We start from the raw sequence: 14,448 nt of genomic DNA, 5'->3' as shown, positions 1-14,448 counted from the left end.
ACCTGTACACACATGACCTGTACACACACTACCTGTACACACATTACCTGTACCCACACTACCTGTACCCACACTACCTGTACACACACTTCCTTGTACTCACATTGCCTGTACCCACACTACCTGTACACACATTACCTGTACCCAAATTACCTGTACCCACACTACCTGTACACACATTACCTGTACACACATTACCTGTACCCACACTACCTGTACACACATTACCTGTACCCAAATTACCTGTACACACACTACCTGTACACACATGACCTGTACCCACACTACCTGTACACACACTACCTGTACACACATTACCTGTACCCACACTACCTGTACACACACTACCTGTACACACATTACCTGTACAAACACTACCTGTACCCACACTACCTGTACACACACAACCTATACCCACACTACTTGTACCCACACATCCTGTACCCACACTACTTGTATACACACTACCTGTACACACACAACCTGTACCCACAATACCTGTACCCACACTTCCTTGTACCCACACTACCTGTACACACACTTCCTTGTACCCACACTACCTGTACCCACATTACCTATACCCACACCACTTGTACCCACACTACCTGTACCCACACTACTTGTATACACACTACCTGTACCCACACTTCCTTGTACCCACACTACCTGTACCCACACTACCTGTACCCACACTACCTATACACACACTACCTGTACACACACTACCTGTACCCACACTACCTGTACACACACTACCTGTACCCACACTACCTATACACACACTACCTGTACACACATTACCTGTACCCACACTACCTGTACCCACACTACCTGTACCCACACTACCTGTACTTGTATACACACCACCTGTACACACACTACATGTACCCACACTACCTGTACCCACACTACCTGTACACACACTACCTGTACCCACACTACCTGTACCCACACTTCCTTGTACTCACACTACCTGTACCCACACTTCCTTGTACTCACACTACATGTACCCACACTACCTGTACTCACACTACCTGTAAATAGCCTAATAGATGCACTAATATCAAGAACCAGCACCTCTCTGAAGTAGCCTAATAATGAAATGTTGCTGTTTTTCATCTATATACAGTGGGGCAAAAAAGTATTTAGTCAGCCACCAATTGTGCAAGTTCTCCCACTTAAAAAGATGAGAGAGACCTGTAATTTTCATCATAGGTACACGTCAACTATGACAGACAAAATTAGGAAAAAAATCCAGAAAATCACATTGTAAGATTTTTAATGAATTTATTTGCAAATAAGTATTTGGTCACCTACAAACAAGCAAGATTTCTGGCTCTCACAGAACTGTAACTTCTTCTTTAAGAGGCTCCTCTGTCCTCCACTCGTTACCTGTATTAATGGCACCTGTTTGAACTTGTTATCAGTATAAAAGACACCTGTCCACAACCTCAAACAGTCACACTCCAAACTCCACTATGGCCAAGACCAAAGAGTTGTCAAAGGACACCAGAAACAAAATTGTAGACATGCACCAGGCTGGGAAGACTGAATCTGCAATAGGTAAGCAGCTTGGTTTGAAGAAATCAACTGTGGGAGCAATTATTAGGAAATGGAAGACATACAAGACCACTGATAATCTCCCTCGATCTGGGGCTCCACGCAAGATCTCACCCCGTAGGGTCAAAATGATCACAAGAACGGTGAGCAAAAATCCCAGAACCACAAGGGGGGACCTAGTGAATGACCTGCAGAGAGCTGGGACCAAAGTAACAAAGCCCACCATCAGTAACACACTACGCCGCCAGGGACTCAAATCCTGCAGTGCCAGACGTGTCCCCCTGCTTAAGCCAGTACATGTCCAGGCCCGTCTGAAGTTTGCTAGAGAGCATTTGGATGATCCAAAAGAAGATTGGGAGAATGTCATAGGGTCAGATGAAACCAAAATATAACTTTTTGGTAAAAACTCAACTCGTCGTGTTTGGAGGACAAAGAATGCTGAGTTGCATCCAAAGAACACCATACCTACTGTGAAGCATGGGGGTGGAAACATCATGCTTTGGGGCTGTTTTTCTGCAAAGGGACTAGGACGACTGATCCGTGTAAAGGAAAGAATGAATGGGGCCATGTATCGTGAGATTTTGAGTGAAAACCTCCTTCCATCAGCAAGGGCATTGAAGATGAAACGTGGCTGGGTCTTTCAGCATGACAATGATCCCAAACACACCGCACGGGCAACGAAGGAGTGGCTTCGTAAGAAGCATTTCAAGGTCCCGGAGTGGCCTAGCCAGTCTCCAGATCTCAACCCCATAGAAAATCTTTGGAGGGAGTTGAAAGTCCGTGTTGCCCAGCAACAGCCCCAAAACATCACTGCTCTAGAGGAGATCTGCATGGAGGAATGGGCCAAAATACCAGCAACAGTGTGTGAAAACCTTGTGAAGACTTACAGAAAATGTTTGACCTCTGTCATTGCCAACAAAGGGTATATAACAAAGTATTGAGATAAACTTTTGTTATTGACCAAATACTTATTTTCCACCATAATTTGCAAATAAATTCATAGAAAATCCTACAATGTGATTTTCTGGATTTTTTTTCTCATTTTGTCTGTCATAGTTGAAGTGTACCTATGATGAAAATTACAGGCCTCTCTCATCTTTTTAAGTGGGAGAACTTGCACATTGGTGGCTGACTAAATACTTTTTTGCCCCACTGTATGTCAATATACGGTCCCACAGTTGAGAGTGCATGTCAGAGCAAAAACCAAGCCATGAGGTTGAAGGAATTTTCCGAAGAGCTCCGAGACAGGATTGTGTCGAGGCAAAGATCTGGGCAAGGGTACCAAAACATTTCTGCAACATTGAAGTCCCCCCCAAGAACACAGTGATTTCCATCATTCTTAAATGGAAGAAGTTTGGAACCACCAAGCCTCTTCCTACAGCTGGCCGCCCAAACTGAGCAATTAGGGGAGAAGGGCCTTGGTCAGGGAGATAGTCACCCTGACAGAGCTCTAGAGTTCCTCTGTGGAGATGGGAGAACCTTCCAGAATGACAACCATCTCTGCAGCACTCCACCAATCAGGCCTTTATCGTAGAGTGGCCAGACAGAAGCCACTCCTCAGGCACATGACAGTCTGCTTGGAGTTTGCCAAAAGGACTCTCAGACCATGAGAAACAAGATTCTCTGGTCTGATGAAAACAAGATTGAACTCTTTGGCCTGAATGCCAAACATCACATCTGGAAGAAACCTGGACCATCCCTACGGTGAAGCATGGTGGTGGCAGCATCATGCTGTGGGGATGTTTTTCAGCGGCAGGGACTGGGAGACTAGTCAGGATCAAGGGAAAGATGAACAGTGAAAAGTACAAAGAAATCCTTGATGAAAACCTGCTCCAGAGCGCTCAGGACCTCAGACTGGGGCAATGATATATGGTGCTGTGTGTTTACAGTAGCCTACATAATTATTGGCTTTAAAGCTGTCAAGGCATCTTGTGATGTGCTTTGTTAACATGTGGATAACTTTTTATTGCAAAAAATAACAACACTGTTTCAATGCCACATAAATATTAAAAACCTTGACCATAAAAGATAACTAGAGCAGAAAACATTGAAATATCACAACCACACACACACACACACACACACACACACACACACACACACACACACACACACACACACACACACACACACACACACACACACACACACACACACACACACACACACACACACACACACACACACACACACACACACACACACACACACACACACACACACACACACACACGCTGACACCTAATCAATGAGATGTTTATGACCACCAGTTGAGTTCAGCAGATGAGAGGGAGGCAGAAACTCCTCAGCATTCTCCCTCTCGCCACGAGAGCCCTCATCATGAGGGACCATATAAACTCTCTGAAGTGTCCAGTCCTAGGAGAGGCCAGGTATGTGAGGCGATAAATTCTGGGCTTAAATAACAAACATGGAAAGTGAAAGAGTGCTTTACCCCGGAGGGAGATGAGTACCTGAGAGAGGTAATGCCTTCTGGTTTAGGTCTGGGGGTGGATGAATCCCTTATTCTCTAATGATGGCTCAAAGCTACTAAAGACACCCAGTGATCGAATGCGACGTGTACAATAACAGGGGAAAGGTTGGTCTTTGGATGTTTTTTATTTTGTGTAATAATCTCATCCCGCTCTTTAATTCAAGGTACGGTTTTCTAACTAACTTTAAAGTGACACAGGAGTTGACATTTGAAACAATGCTAAAGCGTTTAAGTGAGGGGGCATTTGGTGGGAAAGGGGGAGAGAGATGCTGCGCTGGTCGTTGAAAGAGCATGCTAATGTACGAATGACTTTCCAGGAGCAGACCAGGAGAAAATCAGCTATTTCTTCATGTTTATAGCTCCCTCTCAGGATGACTGGCCGACTGACAGACAAAAACAGAGAGATACAGAGAGATACAGAGAGAGATACAGAGAGAGAGAGAGAGAGAGAGAGAGCGAGAGAGAGAGTGTCCTTTAACCATTTGTACATTGTTAAAACACTGTATATGTATAATATTACATTTGTAATGTCTTTATTGTTTTGAAACTTCTGTATGTGTAATGTTTACTGTTAATTTTGATTGTTTTTCACTTTATATATTCACTTTATATATTATCTACCTCACTTGCTTTGGCAATGTTAACACATGTTTCCCATGCCAATAAAGCCCTTGAATTGAATTGAATTGAGAGAGAGAGAGAGAGAGAGAGAGAGAGATAGAGAGAGAGAGAAACAGGGGGGAACAGAAGGGGGAGTTTTGGGGCGAGGGTTGGTGATGAACGGGGTACTCTCTCCCTCTCGCTCTCTCCCTCTCTGTCTCCCTCTCTCTCTCTCCCTCTCTGTCTCCCTCTCTTTCCACCAGTGACAGCTGAGTGGCTGGGAGCTAATTGCTGTTGCGTGAGGTCAGAGAGACATTTATCTGACTGAGCTAGCCTTCCCTGCTAGCCCACAACAGACAGACAGACGGACAGGGAGGATGTTGCACAGCTCACACTACAGAGAGGAGAGACTGGCTGCTAAAGCACTGACTAACTGAGAAGTCCCAGGGACATGCACACACATACATACACTCTTTCTATCTCTCTCTCTCTCTCTCTCTCTCTCTCTCTCTCTCTCTCTCTCTCTCTCTCTCTCTCTCTCTCTCTCTCTCTCTCTCTCACACACACATACATCCACATACCCACAGACTCCTCTGACACTCACACCTACACACACACAGCTTGTGTGTAAGTAATCAGGAGCAGTGGGATCACAGTAACTCTAAAGCTTCTAAGGAAGAGGAACGCCACTAACTGTTTCATCTCTGGACGCTCAATACTAATGTAAGTTTTTATTACAACTTTATTCAACTCATCTCTATTCGTTCTCTTTATATTTTATTTACATTTTATTGAACCAGTCAATTCCTCTGCAGTAAGAAAACATTTAGGAAATATATTAGGAAATGAATTAAGAGTTGTTGGATTATTTGTGATTTAGTGAATTGATGAGTGAATGTGTGTATAGGAGCTCAGAGTTTGGTGAGGTTTCTGTTTATCTGCTGAGACTGACTGAAAGTCTACAGACGTGTTGCAGACAGATACAGATATTACAGATAGAGGTTAGAGATATATACAGAAATATAGAGATAGCAGCTCTAGGATATTTCCATCTATCCACACACAGCTAAAGGAGAGTTCATTTCAGTTTCCTTTTTTTACTTTATTCAGGAACTGAACTCGCATCTTGAGCTGGCAACTTTTGAGAATCACATCTTGAGCTGGCAACTTTTGAGAATCACATCTTGAGCTGGCATCTTTTGTGAATCAAATCTTGAGGATGCACAGCTTCCATTTGCATTTCCAGACAACTCTGTCTGAGACAAATGACAACAACAAGGTAGCAGAGACCGATAGAGCCATTGACAACACAATCTATGAAATCGGACATATCACAATCAGTGTTGTTGCTAACTGAATAGGGTTTGAAAGCACAGATCAGTAAGGTACAGTACAGTAGGCAGTAGACTGGGCTGGGGACAGTTTGGTAAACCACTACACACTGGGATTAAGAGGGACCGGCTACAAGAGCAAGGTTACAAACCTAAAGCAGATGTCCAGTGTTACATTCAGCACTGCAGCTCAACTCCTCACTTTAACACTGTCTGGGAATCATAGACTATCCAAGTGGGAGTGAGTTGTAGTATGCTGTAGATCCACATCCACTGGACTGCTGTCTAAATTACAGGCTGTAGAAATTGCAGACATCTAACACACACTAACATCCTTCTCTTCCACAGCTCTGGCCTCCACAGAACCCCTGAAACATCCGGAAACAGACGGAAGCAGACAAGACCATGTCTGCTGTTGGACGACGGTCTCCTCTGCCAGGATCACACAGCCGACACACACAGTGAGGATTACACTGAGACAGACTGACAGACATCAACATAAAGACTGGCCTCATTCATACAGAGAGACAGTGAGACAGACGGACATCAACCTACAGCCTTGTGTCCTTACAACAGAGAGACAGACAACTCCAAACAGAGAGAGACATCACACAAGTGCCTAGTCACTCTCCAACCCTCCTACCCTTCACCCACTCCACCTCCTACCAGCTGGCCTCAGCACCCCAGCCAGGGGTTACAGGTCACAGGTCAGGGCACAGGTCATCCAGGCTCCTAGTGAACAGCACTAGGAGGGCACTGTCTGGCACTCTGTTCTGTTCTGTCTGCCGGAGCAGACAGCAGTATTTCAGCATGTTGTCCGTGGCACCCCACAGCAGTGCATTATAATGCCCAGATGGATGCCACTGCCATGCAACCTGCCTAACTTGCTGTCGGGACTGTACCTTCACATCATCTTCCTGCTGGGCAGCGTGTGTGTGGCCTGCAGCAACTGCACACCCGAGCAGCTAGCCGCCATCATGAACTGCTCCAAGCACGAGCGCCATGCACGGAACTACGACTACATGGAAGGGGGAGATGTACGCATACGGCAGCTGTTCAGCCGGACACAGTGGTTCCTTACCGTTGACGACTACGGCAACATCAACGGGACACAAGACCCCACCAACTGTTACAGTAAGACCACTGTTTCCCCTATATACGGCGGCACACCGCCTCAAATCATGCCCGCCGCTGCTAAATCGTGCCCGCTGTTGGTAAATCGTGGCCTCTGCTGCTAAATTGTGCCCGCCGCTGCTAAATCAGGGCCTCCGCTGCTAAATCAGGACCTCCGCTGCTAAATAAGGACCTCCGCTGCTAAATAAGGACCTCCGCTGCTAAATCGTGGCCTCCGCTGCTAAATCAGGGCCGCCGCTGCTAAATCGTGGCCGCCGCTGCAAAATCGTGGCCTCCGCTGCTAAATCGTGGCCGCCGCTGCTAAATCGTGGCCTCCGCTGCTAAATCATGGCCTCCGCTGCTAAATCGTGGCCTCTGCTGCTAAATCGTGGCCGCCGCTGCTAAATCGTGGCCTCCGCTGCTAAATCGTGGCCTCCGCTGCTAAATCGTGGCCGCCGCTGCTAAATCGTGGCCGCCGCTGTTAAATCGTGGCCCCCTCTGCTAAATCAGGGCCTCCGCTGCTAAATTGTGGCCGCCGCTATTAAATCGTGGCCTCCACTGCTAAATCAGGGCCTCCGCTGCTAAATCAGGACCTCAGCTGCTAAATCGTGGCCTCCGCTGCTAAATCGTGGCCTCCACTGTTAAATCGTGGCCTCCGCTGCTAAATCGTGGCCGCCGCTGCTAAATCGTGGCCTCCGCTGTTAAATCAGGGCCTCCGCTGCTAAATCAGGGCCTCCGCTGCTAAATCAGGGCCTCCGCTGTTAAATCAGGGCCTCCGCTGTTAAATCAGGGCCTCCGCTGCTAAATCAGGGCCTCCGCTGTTAAATCAGGGCCTCCGCTGCTAAATCGTGGCCGCCGCTGCTAAATCGTGGCCTCCGCTGTTAAATCAGGGCCTCCGCTGTTAAATCAGGGCCTCCGCTGCTAAATCAGGGCCTCCGCTGTTAAATCGTGGCCTCCACTGCTAAATCAGGGCCTCCGCTGCTAAATCGTGGGCGCCGCTGCTAAATCGTGGATATACTATATTTATGTATATAAGGCCCCACCAACTATTACAGTAAGACTGATCTATATACTGTATATCTATCTATAAAACCCCACCAACTGTTACAGTGAGACTGATCTATACACTGTATAGGGCGGCAGGCAATTTTTGGTGTGGGCCCCTGGGCCCCGACCAAATAGGGGCTCCTGGAACAAAATTAGTTTGACACCGCTGGGTTAGAGCATTGAGCGAGTAACCGACAGGTCCCTAGTTCGAATCCCCTAACCGACAAGGTGAAAATCTGTTGATGTACCCTTGAGCAAGGCACTTAGCCCTAATTAACCCTTAACTCGCCAACTGTTACAGCAAGAATGATCTATCTAGTGTATATCTATATCTATAAGACCCGCCAAATGTTACAGTAATGTTACAGATCCAAATGTTATATTATATGTTTTATACCCACTTAATTGCTACAGTAAGGCTGGTTTTATTATCCACATCTTAACATCTACAGTATGTGTTGTCTTAGGACTCATCACTTCAATGGAATTCAATCAAACAAACTCATATTGCGCAGATTGTAGTTTGTAAACAAAGATAGATACTGCGTAAACTGGTGGGGCAGGTTTGATTGAATTCCAGTCTGTGTTGTAGGATTCATCTCTTACTAACAGGTGGCTCTGAGTGGACTCTCAGCAACAGTAGATGTAGAGAGGGTGACTTATACATTCTACTCACTGTATGTTTATGGGCTGCTTTAGACTCTCAGACATGTCTAAACATTTTTACGGCTGATGTGTTACTGCTAATAACAATATGGTTGAGCAATGTCCACGTTGCTGAGATCTTAGTCACTCATGTCTAGTCAGAGATGAAGAGAGAGAGAGAGAGAGAGAGAGAGAGAGAGAGAGAGAGAGAGAGAGAGAGAGAGAGAGAGAGAGAGAAAGAGAGCAATAGAGAGAAAGAGAGCAATAGAGGGAGAGAGATCAATAGAGAGAGATAGAGAGAGAGAGAGAGAGAGAGAGAGAGAGAGAAATAGAGAGGGGGAAAGAAAGTGAAGAAAGAAACAGAGAGAGCAGAAAAACAGAGAGAGAGAAACCAAAAAACAAATAGAGGGAGAGAAACCAAGAAACGGAGAGACAGAGAGCTCAGCTGGCAGATTCCTCAGTGTCTATGTGAGTTATCTCCCAGTCTGTTGAGTGAGTAATAAGGCTGTTGGAACACGGTCATATAGCAGCTAGCTCTCTCCCCTCTGGGACTCCCTGGAGCAGCCTGATGTTATTGTCCAATGTTCCCTCTGCAGTGTAATCACACTAGTAATGGGTCATGTGTCTCTGTTAGGGCAGCCAAAGTGACAGAGGTAAAGTGAAGCAGGTGTGGGCTCTGGCAGAGCCAACCATAACACCATGTAAACACAGCCACTAATGAAGTAAACCAAGGGGCTGGGAGTTGGGGCTGGAGATGCAGACGGCCAGGACAAATGAACTGGCATGAAACACGCACGCACCCACGCACATATTAAACACCTCAGTGAAGTAGCCCAAGCTGACCTAGTCTATCCACAGAGATACGGGTTTAGTATGTGGGAGTGTGACATCAAAACAATGACTCTATTGGTTTCAATAATGTCTGCCCGTCTGTCTGTCTGTCTGTCTGCCTGTCTGCTCACCTGCCCGTCTGCCTGCCTCCCTCCCTGCCTGTCTGTCTATCTGTCTGTGTGTCAGTGTAATGCTGGCATGACCAGGGTAGCCAGTCTACCTGTCTGTCTGCTCACACGCCCGCCTGTCTATCTGTCTGTCTGCCTGCTCACCTGTCCATATGCCTGTCTATCTGGCTGTGGAATGTTGGCGTGACCAAGGTAGCCTGTCTGTCTGGCTGTGGAATGTTGGCGTGACCAGGGTAGCCTGTCTACCTGGCTGTGGAATGTTGGCGTGACCAGGGTAGCCTGTCTGTCTGGCTGTGGAATGTTGGCGTGACCAGAGAAGCCTGTCTATCTGGCTGTGGAATGTTGGTGTGACCAGGGTAGCCTGTCTATCTGGCTGTGGAATGTTTGGTGTGACCAGGGTAGCCTGTCTATCTGGCTGTGGAATGTTGGCGTGACCAGGGTAGCCTGTCTACCTGGCTGTGGAATGTTGGCGTGACCAGGGTAGCCTGTCTGTCTGGCTGTGGAATGTTGGCGTGACCAGAGAAGCCTGTCTACCTGGCTGTGGAATGTTGGTGTGACCAGGGTAGCCTGTCTATCTGGCTGTGGAATGTTTGGTGTGACCAGGGTAGCCTGTCTATCTGGCTGTGGAATGTTGGCGTGACCAGGGTAGCCTGTCTACCTGGCTGTGGAATGTTGGTGTGACCAGGGTAGCCTGTCTATCTGGCTGTGGAATGTTGGCGTGACCAGGGTAGCCTGTCTACCTGTCTATCTGGCTGTGGAATGTTGGCGTGACCAGGGTAGCCTGTCTATCTGTGGAATGTTGGCGTGACCAGGGAAGCCTGTCTGGCTGTGGAATGTTGGTGTGACCAGGGTAGCCTGTCTGTCTGGCTGTGGAATGTTGGCGTGACCAGGGAAGCCTGTCTATCTGGCTGTGGAATGTTGGTGTGACCAGGGAAGCCTGTCTACCTGGCTGTGGAATGTTGGTGTGACCAGGGTAGCCTGTCTATCTGGCTGTGGAATGTTGGCGTGACCAGGGAAGCCTGTCTATCTGGCTGTGGAATGTTGGTGTGACCAGGGAAGCCTGTCTATCTGGCTGTGGAATGTTGGTGTGACCAGGGTAGCCTGTCTATCTGGCTGTGGAATGTTGGCGTGACCAGGGAAGCCTGTCTATCTGGCTGTGGAATGTTGGTGTGACCAGGGTAGCCTCTGTCTCTGGTGAGGAGGGGGAAGATGAGTCTTGCGAAACAAAAACTGGCCTTGAAAAGCAGAGAAATGGATCCACCCAGATGTGTCTGACAATGGCACGCAGGGAGACATGCAGGCACGCACACACACACACACACACACACACACACACACACACACACACACACACGCACACACACACACACACAGGCCTTTGAAGAGCCCAGCATGGGCATGAATACAGCTAATAAATATTTGATTCATATTGCTCTGTTCCTGTCTGGCCTAGCCTGGTCTGGGCTGGGGTAAGGTGGGGTGAGCTGGGCTGGGCTGAGCAGGGCCGAGGTGAAGTGAGGTGGGGTGGGCTGGGCTGGGCAAGGCCGAGGTGAAGTAAGGTGAGGTGGGCTGGGCAGGGCAGGGCCGAGGTGAAGTGAGGTAGGGTGAGGTGGGCTGGGCTGAGCAGGGCCGAGGTGAAGTGAGGTGAGGTGGGCTGGGCAGGGCCGAGGTGAAGTGAGGTGAGGTGGGCTGGGCTGGGCAGGGCCGAGGTGAGGTGGGCTGGGCTGGGCAGGGCAGGGCCGAGGTGAAGTGAGGTGAGCTAGGCTGGGCAGGGCAGGGCCGAGGTGAAGTGAGGTGGGGTGGGCTGGGCAGGGCAGGGCCGAGGTGAAGTGAGGTGAGGTGGGCTGGGCAGGGCAGGGCCGAGGTGAAGTGAGGTGGGGTGAGGTGGGCTGGGCTGAGCAGGGCCGAGGTGAAGTGAGGTGAGGTGGACTGGACAGGGCAGGGCCGAGGTGAAGTGAGGTGGGGTGAGGTGGGTAGGTCAGGGCCGAGGTGAAGTGAGGTGGGCTGGGCAGGGCAGGGCCGAGGTGAAGTGAGGTGGGGTGGGGTGAGGTGGGCAGGGCAGGGCCGAGGTGAAGTGAGGTGGGCTGGGCAGGGCAGGGCCGAGATGAAGTGAGGTGAGGTGGGCTGAGCAGGGCCGAGGTGAAGTGAGGTGGGGTGAGGTGAGGTTAGGTGGGCTGGGCAGGGCAGGGCAGGGCCGAGGTGAGGTGAGGTGGGCCGAGGTGAAGTGAGGTGGGGTGAGGTGGGCAGGGCAGGGTATGGCCGAGGTGAAGTGAGGTGAGGTGGGCTGGGCAGGGCAGGGCCGAGGTGAAGTGAGGTGGGGTGAGGTGGGCTGGGCAGGGCCGAGGTGAAGTGAGGTGGGGTGGGCTGGGCAGGGCAGGGCCGAGGTGAAGTGAGGTGGGGTGGGCAGGGCAGGGCCGAGATGAAGTGAGGTGGGGTGAGGTGGGCAGGGCAGGGCCGAGGTGAAGTGAGGTGAGGTGGGCTGAGCAGGGCAGGGCCGAGGTGAAGTGAGGTTGGGTGGACTGGACAGGGCAGGGCCGAGGTGAAGTGAGGTGGGGTGAGGTGGGCAGGACAGGGCCGAGGTGAAGTGAGGTGAGGTGGGCTGAGCAGGGCCGAGGTGAAGTGAGGTGAGGTGGGCTGGGCAGGGCAGGGCCGAGGTGAAGTGAGGTGAGGTGGGCTGGGCAGGGCTGAGGTGAAGTGAGGTGAGGTGGGCTGGGCAGGGCCGAGGTGAAGTGAGGTGGGGTGAAGTGGGCAGGGCAGGGCAGGGCAGGGCCGAGGTGAAGTGAGGTGGGGTGAGGTGGGCAGGGCAGGGCAGGGCCGAGGTGAAGTGAGGTGGGGTGAGATGGGCTGGGCAGTGCAGGGCCGAGGTGAAGTGAGGTGGGGTGAGGTGGGCAGGGCAGGGCAGGGCAGGGCAGGGCCGAGGTGAAGTGAGGTGGGGTGAGGTGGGCAGGGCAGGGCAGGGCAGGGCAGGGCAGGGCCGAGGTGAAGTGAGGTGGGGTGAGGTGGGCAGGGCAGGGCAGGGCAGGGCAGGGCAGGGCCGAGGTGAAGTGAGGTTGGGTGGACTGGACAGGGCAGGACCGAGGTGAAGTGAGGTGGGGTGAGGTGGGCAGGACAGGGCAGGGCCGAGATGAAGTGAGGTGGGGTGAGGTGGGCAGGACAGGGCAGGGCCGAGGTGAAGTGAGGTGAAGTGAGTAGGGCTTGGGGGACTAATCAGCCTTGAACACAACCGCTGCACAGACAGACAGACAGACAGACAGACAGACAGACAGACAGACAGACACAGGCAGCCAGACAGACAGACAGACACAGGCAGACAGGCGGACACAAACATGACAAAATGGGGAAAGAGTGACCGTTGGTCACAACAGTTTGTTCTCTCAGAGCTGGACTATATTTTTCCCCTTAAGCACATGTCTGAGCACAGATGACAATCTAAGACTTTACTCAGACAGACAGTGAACGGGTTCAGCGATGGATTATGAAGTGAACTCTGACAGTTTTTCAAACTAGTGTCTGAGACTTGAGGTACTCCAATGGCTGACAGGAAGTAATTTAGATACATACATATTTATATTTATGTATATTTATATATTTTATATGTTTCTCAGGGTAGACAGTGTTAAGATATAGGGGGCGCTCTTTTAATTTTTGGATGAAAAACGTTCCCGTTTTAAACAAGATATTTTGTCACGAAAAGATGCTCGACTATGCATATAATTGACAGCTTTGGAAAGAAAACACTCTGACGTTTCCAAAACTGCAAAGATATTGTCTGTGAGTGCCACAGAACTGATGTTACAGGTGAAACACAGATAAAAATCCAACCAGGAAGTGCCCCATTTTTGGAAACCTGGAAAAAAAAATTGAAAGCCCTGCATGCCAATGACTCCTTATATGGCTGTGGAGGAGCTAGGAGTCAGCTTACGTTTTCCACGTTTTCCCCAAGGTGTCTGCAGCATTGTGACGTATTTGTAGGCATATCAATGGAAGATTGACCATAAGAGACTACATCTACCAGGTGGTCGCTTGGTGTCCTCCGTCGCAATTATTGCGTAATCTCCAGCTGCAGTATTTTTCCGTTTGCCTTTGATGAGAAACCGACTGCCAGGAATGATTTTTCATCTAATAGAATTGTGAAAAACACCTTGAGGATTGATTCTAAACAACGTTTGCCATGTTTCTGTCGATATTATGGAGCTAATTTGGAAAAAAGTTTGGCGTTGTGTTGACTGCATTTTCGTTTTTTTTTCTTAGCCAAACGTGATGAACAAAACGGAGCTATTTCTCTTACACAAATAATATTTTTGGAAAAAATGAACATTTGCTATCTAACTGAGTCTCGTCATTGAAAACATCCGAAGTTCTTCAAAGGTAAATGATTTTATATGAATGCTTTTCTTGTTTTTGTGAAAATGTTGCCTGCTGAATGCTAGGCTTAATGCTATGCTAGGCTATCAATACTCTTACACAAATGCTTGTGTAGCTTTGGTTAAAGCACATTTTGAAAATCTGAGATGACAGTGTTGTTAACAAAAGGCTAAGCTTGTGTTTCAATATATTTATTTCATTTCATTTGCGATTTTCATGAATAGGAAACGTTGCGTTATGGTAATGAGCTTGAGGCTATGATTACGCTCCCGGATACGGGATTGCTCGTCGCTAGAGGTTTTAAGAGGCTGTTACAGGAACATGATCTGTTTCTCAG

The 14,448-nt window shown here is 49.1% G+C and overlaps 1 protein-coding gene across 1 annotated transcript in view; it reads left to right on the top strand.

The window, feature by feature from the left end:
- The first annotated feature begins 4,953 nt into the window (after positions 1 to 4,953).
- LOC139412245 (fibroblast growth factor 7) overlaps positions 4,954 to 14,448 on the top strand; it is a 36,138-nt gene continuing 26,643 nt past the window's right edge. The window contains exons 1-2 of the mRNA XM_071159082.1: positions 4,954 to 5,374; positions 6,331 to 7,116. Of these exons, the coding sequence (XP_071015183.1) occupies positions 6,828 to 7,116 (289 nt within the window). The 5' untranslated portion in view covers positions 4,954 to 5,374; positions 6,331 to 6,827. The remainder of the gene's footprint in view (positions 5,375 to 6,330; positions 7,117 to 14,448) is intronic.

This window comes from Oncorhynchus clarkii, chromosome 6 (genome assembly GCF_045791955.1).
Source record: "Oncorhynchus clarkii lewisi isolate Uvic-CL-2024 chromosome 6, UVic_Ocla_1.0, whole genome shotgun sequence".
Taxonomy (NCBI): Eukaryota; Metazoa; Chordata; class Actinopteri; order Salmoniformes; family Salmonidae; genus Oncorhynchus; species Oncorhynchus clarkii.
Note: the sequence above shows the minus strand (reverse complement) of the source record. Positions and strands in the feature narration are given on the sequence as shown.